The sequence below is a fragment of the Stylophora pistillata genome, chromosome 2 (assembly GCF_964205215.1).
Source record: "Stylophora pistillata chromosome 2, jaStyPist1.2, whole genome shotgun sequence".
NCBI classification, from domain to species: Eukaryota; Metazoa; Cnidaria; class Anthozoa; order Scleractinia; family Pocilloporidae; genus Stylophora; species Stylophora pistillata.
The window spans coordinates 7,270,692-7,292,200 of record NC_142520.1 but is presented as its reverse complement, the minus strand read 5'-3'; the positions used below and the strand labels follow the sequence as shown (position 1 = coordinate 7,292,200).

The 21,509-nt window shown below is 37.6% G+C and overlaps 2 protein-coding genes and 1 long non-coding RNA gene across 3 annotated transcripts in view; 2 read left to right on the top strand and 1 right to left on the bottom strand.

Annotated features, from left to right (window-relative positions):
• The window catches only part of LOC148736903 (uncharacterized), a 334,451-nt gene that overhangs the window by 173,463 nt on the left and 139,479 nt on the right, over nucleotides 1-21,509 (top strand). The gene's annotated exons all lie outside the window — the stretch shown is intronic.
• Nucleotides 10,896-11,390, top strand: LOC148736910 (uncharacterized). The gene is made up of 2 exons (XR_015997248.1): nucleotides 10,896-10,948; nucleotides 11,300-11,390. It is a non-coding gene; the product is annotated as an uncharacterized LOC148736910 (long non-coding RNA).
• LOC148736909 (adhesion G protein-coupled receptor D1-like) lies at nucleotides 11,786-20,960 on the bottom strand. Its single transcript, XM_088750794.1, has 15 exons — nucleotides 20,750-20,960; nucleotides 20,207-20,314; nucleotides 19,908-19,995; nucleotides 19,189-19,279; nucleotides 19,064-19,110; nucleotides 18,277-18,403; nucleotides 18,074-18,177; nucleotides 17,154-17,256; nucleotides 16,894-17,044; nucleotides 16,678-16,759; nucleotides 16,457-16,523; nucleotides 15,997-16,085; nucleotides 13,873-13,993; nucleotides 13,578-13,619; nucleotides 11,786-13,465 (listed from the first exon to the last, which is right to left on the bottom strand). The coding sequence occupies exons 1-15, from the start codon at nucleotides 20,772-20,774 to the stop codon at nucleotides 13,325-13,327; spliced, it is 1,386 nt and encodes a 461-aa protein (XP_088606920.1). The 5' UTR covers nucleotides 20,775-20,960; the 3' UTR covers nucleotides 11,786-13,324.

The window sequence follows — 21,509 nt, the reverse complement described above, 5'->3', positions numbered from 1 at the left end:
TGACTTGATAAAGCTGAAGAACGAGTAAATGAATTTGTGATCCGCGATGCAAATGTCAATAACACCCGAAGAAATAATCTTCGTTGGGTTATTTGTACAGATTAAGTGTATAACTGTGCTTGAATTTTCTGTAACTCTGGTAGGGGACTTAATGATGTTATTAAAACCAGCCAATTGAAATAGATCTTTAAACTTCTTGCCGTTTCCGGAGTTATCCATCATGTTTGAATTAATGTCGCCAGTGATAATGACATTGTTTCTACTCGCAGAAATACTTTCAAGAATTGGACGGAATATGTCATAAAAACCACCAAAGTCGGGCGGACGGTAAATGCAGCCGATAAGAAGTGTTTGTGACCGTAATTTTACTTCTAACCACGTCGCTTCAATGTCGGGGTTGTCATATTTATCGATCGAAATACAATCTAGAGAATCTTTATAGTAGATAACAACACCGCCACCACCCAAGGAATTTAGTCACACTAGCTTGTTGTAGGGGTTTACCTCTAAAGGAGAGAGAAATGCTGGAGTTAATTTTCTTCTGTCTGGGTTTAAAAATGATATAGTTGGTTTTCTTTGTATTAACTGAAAGCTTGTTACATATTAGCCAGACGTCAATGTTTTGGAGTTCATCATTAAGTATGGATTCTAAGCAATTCAGATTTGAGTGAGAATAACAGATACTGGTGTCATCAGCGAAAAGTAGAGGGTCTGATAATTCAGAGGCATTAGGGAGGTCATTAATATATAGAATAAAAAATAGCGGGCCTAAAATTGAACCTTGAGGGACACCACACTTGATGGTTTGCATCGGAGAGCAAGCTTTATTGAATTGGAAAAATTGCTGGCGGAAAGAAAAGTAGCTTTTAAACCATTGCAGAGCCACGTCACGGATACCGATCGGACCAACGTTGGAGATTTTCTGTAGACAAATATACAGGTATGCTTTACAAATGGCAACATCGTTGTTGTTTTAGTTGTTTTTCACTGATTATGCAACATCTTCGAAGAACTGAATTGGATGGTAATGAAAACTGTAATTTGTGAATGCAACTGAGCTATTTTGCCTCAATGTTGTATTTATGGATCAATTAAATCATGAAGAACTGTTCAGGAGAAATAGTTTATTATAAATTTAAACTTTAAGGTTTTTCCATTCGGAAACTATCCACTTTACATAGCGAATTCATAGAGAAATAGGACAATTAAAATCGATGACTGATGTGATACTGCTGTCATGGGATCGATGGAAAACATAGGTACTGTACTATTTGCTTTTCTTTTTTCCTTCAGTCTTTGGGGTGTAATTTATTCATTTCTACATGATACCGGTTTCCTTTGGAAGAAAAACATTTTAAAAGTCACTAAATGAAAATTCCAGGAAGCAGAAGCCGAATGAAAAAGACTGAACGTAAAGATAAAACTGTCACGAGTTGATCTATCGCGGACGGCATCCATTGTGGAAATTTCCCGTACAAACTCGTAACATTGCAAATGTACGTACTGCAAACTAATTTTGCGTTCATGTTTCGATATAGTACAGTTATTTAATAAATATATTTGAAAAAAAATCGTTCCACATTGATTGTTTATGTCAGATTAGGGCTACATGCTTCTTGCTCCGATGCTTCTCCAACGAATAATTTAGATACAACTATACTGCACAACTCAAAAACCTCCCGAACAAACGTGATTCTGACAACTCAGAACGCGATCGTAGAAACTAACTGGGGAAAATGTGACTGAAAAGCTACCACCATCTCGCTAACCAGGGATTTTTTAAAGTTTCGCCAGCGTGACGGCCCACAACATGACTTCTTTATTAGTGCAATTCTCTTGGGACGCGTGAATGAATGAAGTGAAAATGAATGAATGAAAAACTTTATTTAAGTGTCTATGTTTTTAGCTATAAGCTAATGGGGGACACCAAAAAATTTAAAAGTCAAATACATTTACATATATAGATATTAGTTATTTACAGTAGATAATTAAAAAGATTATAAAGTTATTTACTTAAGTTTTAAATTTCAACGAGAGTTGAAAGGTCGACTTTTCTTATTTTCTTCCTGAATGAATTTAGAGTTTCTATCGTTCTTAGGTGTATTGGTAACTTCGACCAGATGAGAGGTGCCATATATTTAATAAAATTCCTACCAGATCTTACAGTTTCGAATCTTGGCAGTTCGAGGTCACTGTTCGGTAAATTATACTGAGTGTTCTTTATATTAAATAAGTCAGAGATATTCTCGGGTACGAGACTGTGCTTAACTTTAAACATTAAAGTGGCAATGTCTTGTAGTCGCCGATCGTTCAACGTCGGTAGCTTGGCGCGACTTAGCAGTTCTTGATAGGACGCTGATCTAGTTTTGTACACCGCCCTAAGTGCTCGCTCCTGAATCCGCTAAAGCTTTCTGCGAACCGATGCATTACAAAAGTGCCATACTAGATGACAGTAGGTTAGATGGGGAAGAATTGAAGACCTGTAAAGTGATAGTTTAGCATTACAGGGTATCAAATTGCGTAGCCGCACTAGGACCCCTACTTTTTGCCTGGCCTTAGAGCATAGATCACTGATATGACTAGTAAAACTCAACTTTTCATCGATTTGAACTCCTAAAAGCCGTATTCCCCCATTCTCCAAATAGTATGACCGTCAACAGAGAAATTTTGATTTTTTGTCAACTTTTGTTTAGAATACCCGGTCTTAACTTGCTAAGGGCTTTCGCAAGCATGTACCTTTGATCTCTTTGCCTTTATCTTTAAAATGGCCGCGACAGTTAGATCTGTGAGGAACACCTTTACTTGTTCCTTGATTGTTACGTCCTGGGCGAATGAGATAAGCATCGAAGACAGCCACTGCTCACTGACACTCTTTTCCCAAGTTAGACTGTAGAAGATTGAAAACACAGCCGAAACAGTACAAAAACAAAGCAACAAAAACCAAGCAATACCAGTGATAAGGGAACCTTTATGTAAATAGCCGTTGTTTATTGCATATTATTCAGCTCCTTTCTGAAAAAATAAGGCTATGACAATGTTTATGGGTGTCACAACAAGTGCTCTTTCAACGCCAGTCACAACTTGTCTCCACGACATTTTAAGCGGTCCAACTTGGATAGGCTGTTCATAATATCCTTCTAACCTCTAGAACATCGCGTTAGCAATCATGGATGTCAAAAGCACTGACAGGCAACAAGAAAGCCGCTGTACTCTTGTAAAGCGGCTTCTTCGTAACTTCGCTGCAACTGAAATCCAAATATGCTACTCTGCGAGGCCTCTTCGCCAACGAAATAATTTGGTTATACCAACAAAGTTGAATTGGTAAATTGGCCAGCGTAACGATTACAAACGCTGACGTTATGAGCGTTAGCCCTTCGTCGGAGCGAGCGTTAGCCCTTCGCCAACGTCTTGCAACTTCACTTCCAAAATCCAGTTGATTTGAGGCCTTGTAGATTGTTCACTCGATGCGCCCGTCTCCCCGCTCAAGAGCGAGCCACTGACTCACCATAAATTCCCACGACTGTTTGTATTGTAAGTCCCGAAACAGAATTTCCTCTAAAAACCACGAAGGATTATCTCCAAAATTATTATGACCAATCTGCATTACTTGAATCGAACCAAGTGATTTGTTAACATAAAGTACAAAAACATCGGAATTACCTCGAGAGAATAACCCTGTAATACCCGTTCATTATCCAGTAAACAGGGCATGAGAATCAAATTTAGCAAGCAGAAGTTGTTATCTTGATCTATTAAGAAATTGTCATGACTTATTTACAAAGAAAAATGTGTAGCAGCTGGAGGTCGGAATTCAGAATCAAGTCTTGCGAGGAAACAGTTACACAGTGTACTGGAGGGTAAACCCCATTGAAAGAACGGTCCCAAACAAAGTCTGGCTCTATACTTACATTTCTCGCGTCTTCCTTGTCGAATTTCGTTACGATAACAAGTGTAGACACATACCACACTAAAATCACCGCCATAGCCACAACTACTGCAATATTTCCAGTCTCCAGTATTTGCTGGAACTCGACTAGAACCTTGTCAAAGTCAATAGGATGCGGTTCAATTAAAAGAATTGCTCCAAATGATGTCAAATGGTTGCAGCTACATCTTATGAATCCATCCGATGCTGCTAAAACCTGGAATTATAAATTACAAGGAAGATGTATGTAATAAAAATCATCATTTTGGCTTCCGCTTCTTATCGCTCTGTGTCATTCCTTTTGAAGGCACTGCTTTCGCTTTTTCTGGTTATCAGATTTATTCGACTTTTTACGATAGCAGAGCCAATGGAAATGTTATCGAATCAAATTTTGGCCTGAATGCAATAAGCCTGGTAAATGAAGATCATTACAATATCAGGACTCAGAAAGGAACGAATCATCTGAAATATGTTGAAAGCAATGCAAAAATTATAGCGAAAACGATTTCCTAAGGTTCATATTTAACTTTACACTTACCCGACAGCCAGATGATATCCACTTGCCAATCTTTTCTGACCAGTAGACACAACTACCTAAAGGCCACCTTTAGAATATAGTTTTGATTTGTTTTGGAATCATAAACTTGTAATACAGGGACAATTTTACTCTGGGGTGGGGTGGGGGTAGATCTTTGACTTCGGCGCAGGAGCGCTTCCCTCGCCTTTCTCCAAAACAAGATCTTCTCTGTCTTTTGTGAGATAATTTCATTGTGGCGTTGAAATTTTTTACGCCAAGAAAGTATTTCCCTGGATGCTCAGCTAGAACCTGTATCGATACGTATGGATTAAAAGAGCAGACTGTTTTATCTTGACTTTTGCCATGTGCATTTAGCATCCAAACACACTTTTTGTCTTGAGAGATTGTGGCATTGAGGTCGAGGTCTTGAGATGTTGGCCGCTGACCAAAACGCATATAGACAAACAGATGTACGGTTGGGTCTTCAGGTTTCGTGTTGAGAATCAACAAGGTGTTTTCGTATTTGATGTTTATCTCGTGGAAACGTACATCAACATTTTTCGTGAAATACCATGATTTTCCTAGAAAGTTCTTTTGAAGTTTTGATGGCGTAACGATGAAAATATCCCCTGTGAGATTTGATACTTTAATAGGCCCGCTGTAGTTGTTTTTCAACTTCAGGGTTACAACATCAGATCCAACTCGCTCCTTTGTGCCGTCCCAAGTGTAAGGTTTGAAAGAGAATGAAAGCATCTACAAGAATAATATTTTACCTTTGATTGCTTGTCAGTTTGTTTGTTTTTACAAGGTCTTTCGCCGGGCTACTGAACGTAAGCTTATGTACTGATGAGGCCCAGAAGGCCGAAACAGCACTGTCTACTCATATGTATATATTTGGAAAAAAATTTGAAGAAATATACAATTCTATTCGCGTGGTCACTTTTTTTAAATATTTGAAAGCGAGAATTTTCGGGCTAGAATGAAAAGTGACGACTAAGGCTTTTGAGAGACTTGATGCTGTTTTCAACTCAGTTTTAAAATCTATTTAAGGCGATATTAGGAAAATCTAGCTTGATTCGGTTCGATTTTTTTGTTGTACTAAGCGTTAGAGTTGAACAAGTCAAAAGCAAAATAAGTACTAGAATTGCTTCTGGTTGTCAAGGTACCTAGTGTACTACTTTACTACTTTAACTTGTCTGGCGCCGGTATCTGCTGACACATACTTTCCTGATTTTGCCACAAATAAATTGCATTTTCTTTTAGGGCATGAATACCTACCTGAGCATCTACAAAACTTGTTTTATTCACTCTGGAGACTATCAGTTGGCTTTCAGATGGTAACAAAAACCGTCCATTTCCTGCTTTTATATCCAGTCCTGAAAGTCTCTGGGGGCTATGTCTTCCAAGTGTCATGGAAAATTGCCTTCCTGTGATTGATGTTGCTTTTTCATTATCTTACCCTGTAGAAATGACATAAATAAACATACAATATAGGCAAATTATGAGTCGTGAAAAGTTTGAAACAAAAAGGTCCGAAATATGAATTAAGAAGAAAGTGACGGTGAAGTTAAAAGTAATCTGCAGTAGGCCACTCACCAATGATTTTAAAAGTGATGACCGCAAGGTGGAAAGAGAGAAAAGAGGGATTTGCTCGCATACAAGGATACGTTAAAAAAAAGTGTTTTTTCGTAGGCCTCTCGACACCACCTAAATGTACATTACAAAACCTGTTCTTAAGAACTTGTTTCTGAATCCTCTGAAGGAGTCACTGCTGCTGCCTTCAGCACGCTATTTAAACATAAAGCCAAGTTTTCTGTTGACTGAGTTGTCAGCTGTATGTCTTCTATGTCTCTTTTTTGGGCAAGAGACCATAGAAGGGACGTCATAGAACGGATCGCAGTTAAAGAGATATTCTGTGGAATGCAAATTAATTTTAGCAGCTGAAATTGGTTATTCAGTTTTGTTTTCATTGACCTTTGAAGAGATATTCTGCGAGGAACTAATTAATGTAAGTTCAAAACCATAAACCGCTAAGCATGTGTTGCCTTTTTCGTGTTTTTGTTTTCATTTTGTTTAATCTTTGTTGTTGTTGTTGCTTCTGGGTTTTGAGCCCGTCTGGCCTATAAAATGTCATAGCATGATAATTCGACATAACGACCAAAGTTATTCAAACATTAGTATATTATATATGTCATTTTCTCATTTGTGTCGCATTCAAAGAAATACAATATAACTTACCAGTGAATCGTGGGGCACTTTATCCAAAACCTGAAGAGCAGAACCGATAACTGATGAGCTTTAAGGTAGGTCCGCCACACTTTATCGTTCGAAAGAAAAAAATTTTACAAGGATGTTGTGCATCACCTTGAAAGTGATAAACATGAAAAACTAAAAGGTCTATTTTAAGCTGGAAAGAATTAAGCAAATAGACTATATCTCACACACGAGGCTCATTCGATAGGAAATCTTTCTAAAGGTATATTTAGACTCAGGTCTCTGGATGATATTGCCACTAACAACCATCAAAAAGATACATTCGCAAGCACCTGATTGGTCCTAACACATCGGAAGTTCAAATACAGGTCCAAGCTGAAACTAAGGGATGTGTGTGCGCGATTTACGCTAATGAAACATTTTTCAAACGTCATTTTTAAGACGTTGAAAATACTCGTTTCAAATTGAATTTAAGGCTGTAGAGCGTTCTCCATTCTATTCATAATAAGCCCTATTGGAACTTTTAGACGCAAAAACAATAGGATGAAGACATAAAACATGTAAGTCTTGATTCTTGAGCATCAAAGATCTCAGATATTGAACATGTAGGCCTTTGATTTGCTCCAAAAAAAATGCTAATACACTTAATGCAATACACTTGTTTGTTATTGGAGTGTTGATGTTTTGATTTTTGATTTCCAATAGAATTTTGTTTTGTTTTTCTCCACGGAGATTTTTTGTTTCTTGGGTTTTAAGATCACGATTAATTCCATTTGTTTCATTATTTAAGTATGCATTAGGCGTTTAAAAGTACCGTGCATCTCTTCTGCAAATCCATTGAGGTTTCTCGTAAAACTGATTGTAAGACAGAGTTCGCAAGTAGCGCCGCTACTCATGAATTCATTGAATGAACTGTCATTTGCCATGGGAAGGTTTGAGATATTAAGAAATAGCTTGATCTGAAAAAAATTCAAAAGCAGGTATCGACTTGGTTACATGCTTAAAGAGAATTTGAGAACATAATTTTGTTTTATTAACTAAGTTGAGAATGTAACTTGACCACCGTAAAACGTTTTTGCAAAAGCTTTTGTTTGACACCCCAACCGACGTAGCACTACAGTTTCTTTAAATCCTCATTCCCTTTAAAGTTTAAAGAGAGCTTCTTAATCTAAACTAATAGAGACCAAAAGGAATTAAAGTGCTACCACCTCATCTCATGCTAGAAATTAAATCAATAGTTATCGACCTACCTGGACTGTCAAAGGGAATGGGTAAGCAGAAATTCCAGAACTGTCAGTCACTGTAACGTTGAAATTCACAGTAAAGTTATCTGCCTTATTCCCAGGCGCTATCCGAGAGCCACTTATGGTGTTGTTAGCACCACGATATAACACGCTGTACAGACCGTTCTGTAGCCTGTACTGAAACTCGTAGGACAGAGGGGTGGTGTCACTTTCCCAATTGCTACAGCTCAAATTGAAATAAGTCTCCAGTGAGATACCGATTGGCGGAGTGATCGAGCATTTTCTTCGTGTTGGGGCTAACATCGCCAGAAATCGAGGACATTTTGCTCCTGCATTCATTGGTCAGTGGATTGCAGTCGGATGTAAACAAAGATGGCGGTCAAGACAAATTCCATATAAAATATTGCACGATTTAAGTTCTTTGGACCCTCTTTATGGATAAAAAAGCAAAAGGAAAACAACTTTGAACTGATCTCTTGGTATTTTTAAGGCAGAGCGACTTATAGCAATTTGCTGTCTGATGTAATGCAAGGGACACCCTGTACTAAGCTTCAATGTCCACTCAAACTGGCTTTTTTTGTAGTACGCGCCCTCGACAAATTTTGAGAAATGTGTCCTTTGGATTGTTCTTCTTTTAGGCATTTTGCCCGCCGAAAATTTGCTGTAGCTTGCGGCACAGAAAATAAAGGATGATTCTAGAACGCCTGAAACTGATTTTTTTTTTTAAAAAAATGGCAAAAATAACGGGCAGCTATTTTTCAGTCGGAAAACAGCTCTTAGTAGGAGTGGCACTTGACACATCTTTCTTCACTATCTCGGATGCACTAAAACTACAGTCCAACCCCTTTTAAATGGCCACCTTGGGGGTTCGTCAGGAATTGGTCTGAAACTCACGTAAAACTTACGTAATACAAGCATGCTCAAAGGCTTTTAACGGGACCAGGGCAAAGTGGAAATGGTTTAGTACTTAATGTACTTTATAGGTGGAATGTTTCCTTACCCTCAGGAAATTCACAGATGAAGGCATTTTCATTATATAGAGAGACACCGTTAAAGTGGCCTTCATTCTTGGATATTTCGCTAAGTCGTCGTTACCATTTGGCTCAGAATCTCGTCATTTTGAAATATTCAGTGGTGCTATACTAAACCATTCCCAATTCAAATTCCCATTCGAGTGCCACGCACAAGTATTCCAATTATTACCCTTTTGAATCTCACGATTGATAAACTTCCATTCTTCATCGGTTTCGATGGAAAGAGAGTATCCTCCAAGATTGCGGCAGGCGATATAGTTATCCGTATAACCTCTTCCCCATTTTGTAATTATGTACGAAGAATTTTTGAAACGGACACATAGACTTTCTATAAGAAACATAAATATATAAATGAATAAAAGAAAAAAATACAGATGTGTTGATCATATGAACGATAGTAATAGTGATAATGTTGAAAATGGAGACGAAATACTGGCTGTATCAAGGATCTCCATGCATAACTAACAATGAGCGACGAAACCCGTTACCTCACTGAATGCCAAGATATATGCTGCAAGGATGAAAAGTGTCATGTGGCATTTATGCTCGGCGAGACCTGCTACTGTGTAGCTTGTAAAAGTAAAGAACTCCGTGAACATTCAAAAGCTCCACCAACAGATTACAATCCTCAGCTCTCTTATGTGAGACCAATGAAAACTTCGGATAACAAAAGGTAGGTTAATTTGTTCAATTTTCGACCTGAAGCAGGGATTGTTAAAAAAAATCGAATGTGCTACTGGGAGTTCATCGGTAGCAAAGGTGCTAATCTCTTCGTCGGGGCATTTCCCTTCATATCGGCGTTCTCGGTTTTTATGATCCATGGATGTCTGTCGTGGTTCGGAATTATGCTGCTAGTTGTTTAATTTCGTGATTGATAACGTGTTTAATTGAATTTTTCTCCACTAGAATCAATTAAAACACCAGCTATCCCGCCAGAGCCCAAATACCTCAAATGCAAACACAGCAACATTACAAATGACAAAGATCTTCCGGGTGGAATTCACAAAAACAACTTCACCGTTGTCAAAGACGTGGACACTATGTCTAAATGTATAGAAAATGTTGCGACAGTAAGAAGTGCGACATAGCTTATATGGTGGAGAAGAAATGCTATTCTGTGTCATGTTCCAGGAAGGATTTCGGTATCCCAGTCTCGGTACAGGCCTCTAAGAAGTCGTCTTTGATCTCCACGATGGTAATGAAAGCGGAGCCTAAAGAGGAAACAGGTAATAATTATTAATAATTAATTGAATGAAAGTGAAAACGTGAATCTCAGATTTATCTGCCGACAATAGGTAAGAGAATATATTACAGATTTATTAACTACCCAGGGAAATTTTTCTTTGGCTTCTCTGTGATTGTCCTCGGGATGTAATCATTAAATGTGTAATTACACCTACTTAGAACCTTTTTTAATAGAGCTTTGCAAGAAACAATATTTTAATGAGAGAGTTCAAAAGGAAGGCTGGCTTACCAGGCGGGTAAGATGTTTTGTTCCCGTGTAGGAACAATTATGGGTAAAAAAGAAAGCTTCTTTGGTCAAGCTGGCTGATTGCGAACAGCTTCTGTCTTATGTTTTTAGTGTTGTTGTTGTTACTTTTGTTTATGCCGTTATATTGATCGAAATGAGGAAAGACCATTAACAACTGATGCAATTACTTCCCCAGATTTATCAGAAGTTGCTTCTTCACCAGAAGATTCTACAACTACAGAGCTGGCCTCTTCAGCTGCCAGGTGGATGTTGGACAGCAGAATATCCAATGATATCAAACTTAGATCGGGAACCAAGGCCAGTAACTTTACAGCCCTGAGTGACGCAGATGATATCCACCAGTGTATTGGTCGATGCTGTGCTCGTCCCTCGTGTGATATCGCTTATTTACTGAATGGAAAGTGTTTCGCAGTGCAATGTCTTGACGGTGTCTTATGCCAGACAAGTGCTGAGCCCGTTTCAGAAGAGAAAATGTCAAGTTGGCATATATGAATAGAGGATCGTCCGGTCAAAAAGAAAAAGGTTAGCTCCTCTGGTCCGCTTCATGCTTTTTATAAAACCTTATGATAAAAGATGAAGCTTTAACCCGAGCAAATAACAACTTTTGCAGATTTTCTGTTGTAAGAGACTTGCGATTCGTAATTAAACTAGAAGCTTCTTGCCATTTATTCTATGAACCTTCCCGATACCTCAGTTCGTTTGCTTCACCCACAACAGAAACTCCTTTGACAATCATCTGCTTCTCGGTAAAGGACTCTCCAGGCCCATTTTGCACCATCATTTAACTCCATATCGTAAAAGTCAATTCCTAACCTTTTACAGTTAGTGATAATAAGCACTCACTTGGATAATTGATTATGTTTTGGTCCTCAGATTGGATGATAGTGTGCATTATAGCCGCTTCCTTAGCTTTTGTGGCCGGAATCGGTGGAGTAATATGGGCTGTGTGTAAGTGCACAAAAAGGTGAGATAATAGAGTATGCTTTGGCTTGATGGGACTAATAAAAACAATTGTAGTAAGATTTTTATAATAACTACAGAAATTCTAGCATGCATTGCTCGAAAACCATTGTCAATAAGATTTTTCACCTCGATTGGCAGTAATTTCGCAATCTGATCGGCCACTTAGCCGTTGTCAATGAGAATACAGACAACGTCGATAATGTGGTAAACAACAAATCGATTTGATTTCTGGTGTCTTTATAAATTTATAATATTTATAAATAAACACGATTGCATGATTACCTTTGCAGACAAAAACTTCGCAAACAAACAAGAATGCTGGACGATGAGGAAGATGATGAAATGCTTCCAAAACGTAAGTTTTCTCGCTAAAAAAGCAATGTAACCTCAGGTATTTACACTAGTCCTGACTAAACGTATTTTATTTTAACATTTCTGCTAACCAAACTTCTCTTTGTCTATTTCTTACTGAGTGTTTTGTTTCTTTAGCCACACAGACACGATACAGAACCCCATTGCCAAGATACTAAGCAGGCAGACTCCAAGCTATGACAACGACCTTATACCCGTCACCAGACCTTTGAGTCTGTTTACAAGCCAACCGTCTATAATATTCACAATTGGATATTTATTACTTTACACCAACTAATAGTCCAGAAAAGACTTCAAACCGTTAAGCAGGCTCTAGAGCCGGCGGTGAATTGAGAAACCACAGTAAATAAAAATGGATGTTGAACTCAAACTATAATGGCATCGGTCTTTAAATTCCCACTTAGATCGCATATCCTTAGGTATGCATGCAACCGCTGGTCATTGAGAGCGGCGACTTGGAGCGTGATTTTCATGGACTGATTGCGGAGAAACTAGAGAACCTGGTGTGATATTGCATCATTACATTCTTCAACTACGGGCCTAGTGACAAAAAATGTTCATACACATCAAATGTTGGTGATACGAGTCAGATTTTAATTTTGTTAGTTTCGCGTTCTGCTTTAACTTCTGAATCGAGACTTCTCTAAATGGAGATAACAAAAAAAAGCTGTTTCCTAGGTAAATAGCGCACGTTTGACACGATTTTGCTTGTACAGTATAACATGGCGTTTAGGATTACGAAATTTCAGTGTCGTGTTCTAGTTCAACTGCCTCACAATCCTTAGATTGCTTTTTATTCCAGCGTTGAAATAGCTTGCATTAATTATAAGAAATTTTATTCCGACTATGTGTTTAACAGAAAAGACAAAGGCCCTATGATGAATGGTTACGCCAGTAATTTAGTTCACTTAAAAGTTAAATTCTACATCGAAAGAGGTGAACAAGTGTCGAGCTTGCTTTCCAAAGCCACCGAAAGTTGAAATACCCTTTAAGTTTCACGTAACTTTTATAACTTTTTCTTTAACGAAAGTTTGTGAAACATTGGAATTATTCAACTCTGTACACATAAAGTAATTTGCAGCCAAAAAGACAAGAACTAGAACATTGTAAATGTACTTACTGCAAAATAGTATTGCGTTAGTGTTACGATGTAGTATAGTTATTTAATAAATCCCTTTGAAAAAAAAATCCTTATGTTTTAATTGTCTATGAGTATGACTACACGCATTCTGCTCCTATGCTTCTCCACGAAGAATTTTGTTTCAGACGTCCACTCTGCGTGCAACATTTTCAAGAGGCAGTTTCAGGTACCACTAAGCGGTTCAACCAGAAAACATGTCGAACAAACTTGGCTCAGTGTAGTTGACAACAAAGAATGTGCACTATTCACCGCGCTCCTTAATATCAACTTATGTCAACAACAATCACCAGCGCTACTCTTATGACTTGTTCAATAAAATTATAATACTGACTAACGGGTCGAATCAGGACGACCAGATTTTACTGACATTACGGTACTATATGGCTGAACTAAGCAACTAAAGAGAGGGGTATATTATACTGCTATTCATAAAACGACTGCAATTCAACTGCCCAAGCACTGCCGACATCTCTTGGATTAACTTGCGAACTTTTCTTTGCAGGGCGTTCATTGTCTGCAGATGGAAGAATGGTGTTCATCTTTCTTTTCAATCGCTCTCTAATCTGTAAATAAACACGCGACGAAATATGAATCACCAAGCACTCGAATCTTTGTTAATATCTAGAAACTTCGAAATTTGCTTTAGGTGCATCTTTAGATTGATATCCATCTTACCCGGCTGTCTCGTACACAGTGAAAGACGAAAATCAGGAAACCCTAAAACAGAAAATTGTATCAAGATCTGATTTTGCATCAAGATTTCATTCTGTTTAATTCAGTAAATAAATCTAAAAAAAAATTCAAGGCATGTCCCAGATCTCAAGAAAGAAGTAAGAAATTCTCTCAATTTGAATAAATTATTTTTCAGATCGGAAATGTCGCCTGACCAATACGAGAATGTGGCAGTAGTTTTAGTATTGAAGTGTACGTACGAATTATTAAATATTCGAGGTTTTTCTTTAAAGCTTACCTGAGTAGAGTTGAAGATGGTGAAAATGTAGGCAAAAGCTTTGTGAAATGGTAACAAAAGACCAAATACCCACGTGATACCCAGCAGTGGAATCATCACCACGCATGTCTTAATGCAAAGTCTGAAGAAAGATAACGGTATATAATTTGTGGATTAAAAACACGTTCGTTTCCTTCAAAATTCAATTTTAGGTGGAAATTGTTTTAGATCATCTAGAGGAGAGTTTAGGAAAACGCCTCAGAACTAGATTATAATAACGATAATAATAATGATAACAATAATAATAAGAATAATTTACACTTATATAGCGCAGACCTCTATGTGGATATATTTAGTTGCGCTTCACAGTATCGTAAGGTAAAATTATGTTAAAAGTAACTAAAAATGTAAGAACTATAAAACTTACGAACCTATGGACTCGAAGGGAACTATTACCTAGTAAAAACTAGTTAAACATATTTTAAAGCTAAATTTAAAAAAAATTAGTGTTGGCAGCAGTCTTGAAAGTGTCTTTGAAAGTGGTCTAGTCTTGAAAGTGTCCAATGTCTTTATGTTGCGAGTTGTGGAAGGTAATGCATTCCAGAGATAGCAGCTGACTGGAAGGCACAATCGCCAAGGGTTGGACGGGTCTTGGTGCTAGGTAATTCGGGTAATAAAGACTCGTTTGACCTAAGAGAGTACCTGGATTGCTTTTTGATGCTAATCAAATAATTAGGGGCCAGACCATATAAACACTTAAATGTCAAAAGTAAAATCTTAAACTTTATACGGTAACTAATCGGGAGCCAATGAAGATGGAAAAGCAATGGCGTAACATGACAGTATCTTGGTGATCCAGTGATCAACCGAGCGGTAAGAGTCTGTATCCGTTGAAGACTCACCATATGTGAATTTGGGAGGCAGTATAGTAGACTGTTAGAATAATCTAGTCTACTGGTTATGAAAGCATGAACTAATTATTCAGTGACCGGACGACTAATTCTGTGTATGTTGTAAAGATAATAGAATGCAGATGAGCAGGTTCTGTTGACTTAGCACACTCATTTTCGAATCAAACCAGGTTCTTAAGTTTCCAAATTCATATGATGAAGCGATTTGGGACTCGCCAGCCGATAAGATACTAATGTTACTGACTTTCTGAAGTTGTTGTCGTGTTCAAATTAAAAGACATTCTCTCTTATCCGTATTCAGTTTGAACTTATCGGTATGCATCCTATAACTAATATCAGCGACAGATGCAAGATTCCATGGTAGTTAAGGCAGCGATTTCCTCCAGTCGTGTCAGAATGTACAGTCGTGTGTCATCTGCGTAACAATGGGAATTAGGAAGGTGTGATTCGACGATCTTAAAAAGCCTGCTGCCTTGTGGAACTCCAAATTTAAGATTGAAGATAATCGATAGAACTTCGCCTATTGAGATAGGTTGGGTTCTGTTAGAGAGGAATGATTCAAACCAGTTAAGTACAGAGCCTAAGTTTTCAAAATTAGATTTATAGACGGTGTAAGAGAATTCGATGGTCAACGGTATCAAACGCGGCGCTTAAGTCAAGACGCACAAGCAACGTGACGCACTGTACGTATGATGCACGATCCTCGCAGTAGAGAGCGCTATTTATGCAGTAGCGAAAATCAGACCTGAAAAAAACCAGGCCTGTACGGAATTCGAACCACAGACCTGATTTTCGCTATTGCGTAAATAGCGCTCTCTACTGCGAGGAGCGTGCATCATACGTATCTAATACCGCAGTTCTAAATATATGAACTTCATATATTTATTGTATGTGACGCACTGTGTTCTTGCACTGTGTTCTTCCACTATGTTATTCAAAATGTCATTGTTCACTTAAAGTAGGGCGGTTTCTGTACTATGGTGCTGTCGATAGGCTGATTGCAGTGAAGGAAAAAGATCATGCTCATTTAAGTAGGATTGGATCTGATCGGCTGCCACACTTTGAACCAATTTTGAAATAAAGGAAAGATTGCTAATTGGTGGAAAAATTTTAAATACCAAGTCAAGACCTTATCTTTTTAGGATTGTAAAGCAATTTTTTCTTATTGACTTTTTTCATTCGGCTTCCCCTCATTAATTGAAATAATATTTCAACTTCTGATTTTAAATCTTACTGTATTTGCTGAGCACGATTGTCTTCCCCAGTAGGTTGCAATAGTTTGTTCACCTCCTTTATGACTCGGACGAGTATAAAAATGTTGAGCTGAAACAAACAAGTAGTGTTAAGTGTGTTGTGATTGAAGAAAAATTTTATCCATCCTTTTAAGAGCGATGGAAAAATTAAAAGTCTAAATCTTGCACGAGACCTACAGCCCAGCTCTTCGCGTTACGTGCTTTGATGCTCTTCTGTTGAGGTAAAGAAAACCAAAAGGTCTGTTAGACCATTCCCTAGTTCTTCAGTAAAAGACAAGTGCTACAGCATACATTGGGCACTTGGAGCCTGGTAGTCGAAAACACAAAGGTGTTCTTTGTTTTTGTTCGGAGCATGAAAAAAAAGAAAAAAAAAAAAACTCCAGAGGTAGTCAATCCTGGTTTCAAAAATAGCTATGATGCATCGATTGATCATCGACTTACAATTTCCATAAACGCCACAAATGCAACGAATATCCAGATCAGGTCGTTAGATGAGGAGAGCCAGCAACTTGAAAGAGAAGACGAAGCAAAAAACAAACATGTATTTGTAGAAAATAACCCCCGAACCTCCCACAGCAAAAAAAAAAAAATAACAACGAAAGAGAAAAAGAAAGAGAAAAAGTGAAGAAGGGGAAGATACCAGCACTGAGTGTTGCTCTTACTATTTATCACTGGTATAGCTCTCTATTCCATCTTTTCCAGCGGCGATGCATAGTGAAATTCCTACCATTATGAGAGGCAAACCTAAACATTAGAAGGAGGGAGTCAGTGCAATCCGAGTTAGGTTCAGTCAGACTAGAAGCGATTCAAAATAGGTATCAATAACTGACAGCACATAAAATGAAAATTCCTCATGACAGCAAATAAAATGAAAATACCCCATGACATGACGTGATACAGGAGCATTTTTTCGCTGATGTTATAAACTTTCACAACCAACAGGTAAAGATAAAACCCTTCGACCAGCATCCAACAGAAAGCGGCCATCAGGAAATATTGCATGAAAGCTGCAGCCGTAACACAGGAAGCCTGTTAGGGAGAAAGCAAAGTTCTTGAGTGTTTTTCATGCTCCTTTCTGAAAATTATCTTACGCTTCTAGAACGCGTAAAGACCATGAATGAATGGAGAGATCACTTACCGTATTTTCTATGGCGTTCATACCCGCGAGAAAGATCACTTGTCCAGCTCCAAGGGACACAGAAAGACTCAATCGTATTTGAGATAGAGGCTGACGAACATCCCTAGTAAAATAGTTAAACAGACAAATGAACAAAGAAAACAAAAAAATAGAAAAAAAAAGAAAATATAAATAACAGCGTATCCTTCTCATCTCATGTTGTACCGGTTTAGGTGTTTTAATCGCTAGCGCCCAGATAGATTTCATTTACTTCGAATCTACTCTATCATAATCACTTATTATCGTAGCTTCTATAATTATTTTGTTAATATTATTATTATTATTATTATCATTATGATGCAGCAGTTTAAAACTTTTGTATGCTATGTACAGTAAGAATAGTATGGCGGGGCGCATGAGCGTAGCCCGTTAGCTATAGTTAACGTAGTCTCGTTAACTATAGTGAAATCAAAATCTATATATAATTATTATTGTTATCATTAATTTCATTATTATCATTATTATTATTGTTATCATAATAAATTTCTATTTGATTTTAGTTTTTAACGAACTGGTCTGATTTAATTCCAAAGTCTTCAAAGTCTCGTTATGACTAATTAGCAATTATTCCACGAGCGCGCGTTGGATATGAGATGATAGATAGCCAACGAGGCGCGTAGCGCCTCGCTGGCTATAATCATTTCATATCCAACAAACGCGAGTGGAATAATTGTTTTATTAAAAAAACGCTCCCAAGATATTAGACAAATCTTCTTGACTTTATTTTGTAAGAAGAAACCGGATGTTTCCATGTACAGATATGAGATTATGGTATATTGGCTCATATGCCATAATGGCTAAGCCAATGAAAAGTCTTAAATCGCATTATTCAATGATCCAGTTTTTAATAATGTATTTTACCTTTTGTCTGGAGTACTTACATGAGGAACGAATATAGTATAATTGTTAAAAGGGCTCTAACGATGGAAAGGCTTAATCCTGCGTAGGTGATAATCTCCAAATTAGTTTCGTCCTCTTTGTTGAGCTGTGTCACAAATGACACCACGAGATATTAGAAACATATTAATGAACTCAACGGAATTGATAAGTAATACTCACGGTAAGGTACAAATGATTTAATTACCCCTGGGATATGGTTGTAGTCAACTAGTACAACGAAATGAGTGAAATGATTGCAGCTGCAAACCGTTTCTTCTGAGTTGCTTTTCGATGTAACCACTTGGCATCCACTCTCTGAAAATCCGTCTGAGCTAAAAAAGAATACAAATTGTTGACACACAAAATTATGCAAAAAAAAAAAAGGAGAAACAGAAAATAATTCAAACAAGTAGGTACAAAACAGAACAACAAATTTTACTAAAAAAGTTAACCTGTAATAACGATAAACAAAAGGACTCTATAAGCTACAAAAAGAATTGGTGAGATGAGTGGGGACACCAGACTCACAATAACACGAAGAACAGACTTTACAATAACAATGATAATACTTTTCCAGTATTGAATATTACTCCGAGAGCTGACTGATCAGACTGGAATTTCCCTCACAGACAACAATTTTGTGATGATGTTGATAAAGATGGTGAATTTGTGATGTTAACAATTCACTATCTCCATTTACATCATCATCGCACAAAAGCATCACATATCGACATTCTTATCCACGCGCAATACAGGAAGTTTGTCAGTAAGGACAAAGTTAAACGGCTTGGCCTGCCACGAGTCTCTTATGCCTTTGTAACTAACTGAATAACCTCTTCTTTCAACAAAGATATAATGGTTGGCAGTAGTTACCTAAGTCCGGTAAAAGCCTTTGAAGAATGATATTCATTCAACTTGTGTAATCAAATTGAGATTTCACAGAGGCGACTGCCTCTAGAGCAAGATAAATGATCTGTATTTCCGCTTTTTACCTTTCACCGAAGCCACTCCAAAACATGCATTTCTTTTCTCCATCGACCTAAAAATGGATATAATATCTTTAAAATGTTTAAACACAGCGTAAAAAAACGTGATATTATTACGATGTTGATCTTACCTTCAGGTTTCCGAACTTTAAGATGACATTCTCTTGCAGTTTGTTTGGTTTCGGATCCATAGTCACGACCATTATCCTGGAGCCAAAGTGGCTAAGAGGAAAATAGAATTTGAACATGATACAGATTAGCTCAATGGATAGAGCGCTGGACTGTTGTGCGGGAGGTCGAGGGTTCGAGCCCCGGCCGGACCAACACTCTGGGTCTTAAAATAATTGAGAAGAATTTGCTGCCTTTCTATAACATCAAGAAATGGTTAGATATTCTAGTCTTCTCGGATAGGGACGAATAAATGGAGGTCCCGTCTCCTGCAGGGTTGGGGTAGGAGACGTTAATTTCCCACACACGAGATTACTGTGTGATGGATGTCCTCCCCTGGGGTGGGATGGGTGGGAGGGTGGACTAGCACGAATGGTTCCTATGTTCCTTTCTAGTCCTTCCCCACTGCAAAACTTAATGCAGTGAAAATGGACTAAATTAAATTAAATTAAATTAAATTAAAAAATTTGAGCATGAAAATTGTAAGGGGAATGACAAACTAGTTGCCTTTATAAACTTTCACATTAATATTCTAGGCGCGGAAGCTGTAATCGACTCATAAGGGAATACCAAAATAGGGTTTTAAAAAAAATATTTCACTTTTTTTTCTCTTTCTTTCGTTGCTATTTGCGTTAGATGAGAGGTACAATAGGTTTCACAAAACTTTGGGAAGTAAATTCACCTTTTACTACTTGTTTTCATCCCAATGGGTTGATCTATAGCTAGTAATTCATGGAGATCCTTGTACACAATCCCAACAACCAGAGACACTAAAAGGGAAAAAAGGGGGAAAAAGTTAAATAACCTGCAAAAAAGGATTATTTGAATTACAAATATTGCGGATAACCGAGTCAAATAGATTGTGTAAACAAACATCTAGACTACAATGTATAGAAAATGTATTTCAATTGGAGATAGAATTTGGAACGAAAAAAGGTATTGCATTTACACATTAAATTTGCCACTGTTGCGGATACAAACCATTGTTCACAAAATTAGCAGAAGAGACCTTCATGCTTGCTTTCCATTTTTGTTCTCCAAAGCGGAAGTCACTTGCATTTTGACGATAGACTTTTTGAATACGCAGTCCTGACGGAGAAAACACGTAACAACAACACGTTTTTAGGAAATGTATTTCGCGTTGGATTGAAAACATGTTATACCTTTACTGTATTATAATGATGACAAGGCTTTTCTTTGCTACATCTCCTAATAAGTACAATTCGCTGACCGATGATCATATACTGACATGACATAATATAATAATGACCACCACAACAAGCGGTTTAACTATGATTGAGGATTCCAGTTGATGGAAATAATCATCCTTTTCCTTCATTAGCAGTTAACGAAGAAAGTTAAAGGATGAAACAGACTGATCTGTTTGATCTGACAATAATCCCGTGCCAGTAGAACAGTTCATTAGAGCATCAAGGCAGGTGGATCAGTAAGTCACCTAGTCGGTAGATAAACAAGTAAATGATGATTAAAGACATGATTAGTTTTTACAGTATTCAGACTCACTCATCCTATGGCCGTCTATAACCATCACGGACTTTCTTCCAATTGCATGGAGCCTGCTATAATTTAGGGAAAATTCCTCAAACGCGACTGCCACCCGAAAAATGGATCTTCTGAGTGTCTTAGTCTCTTCTGTACCAGAAAGGCTCTCTACAGATTTGGTAATTTTTTCGATACCAGTGATGAAGAGTTCAAAAACCCATATAGCTTCCTGTAATGATATAATACATTTCTATTGAGGTAAGATGCTGACCACTTTTCCTTAGTGCGATGAAAAAGAAAACCCCGAATCTCTCATGAGTATTCGAATCGCAGTGTGTATATAATGTGGCTACATTTTAGCGCGGGCTCTTATGAAAAAGAATTAGATAGTCCAATGAGATGGTTCAGGCTGCCATTGACGGTCATTGTTGGTTTCAAAACTATCAAGATTGTTTTTTCCGTTTTATCCCGATTGAGAAAGACGTTTTGGAGCTCAAAATGAAAAGAAAATTTTCTGAATAATAAACGTTTTGAAAAATAATGAGCGGGTAGCTTTTTAGATCAGAGCAGCGAAATTAGTTTTGAAGTTGACGATACTTTATTTCCAAACGTGGTACGAATTATGGCTGAAATAGAAATTTCCTGACTGCAGCTGAGGCATTCGGGACTATTCATTGGAACGGCAAATATATTGCCGAAGGATTGATATATCCCCAAAGCACTTTCAGTTCCTGGTAGGAGCATTAAAAAAAAAAGAAAAAATAGATGAACAAAGAAATTA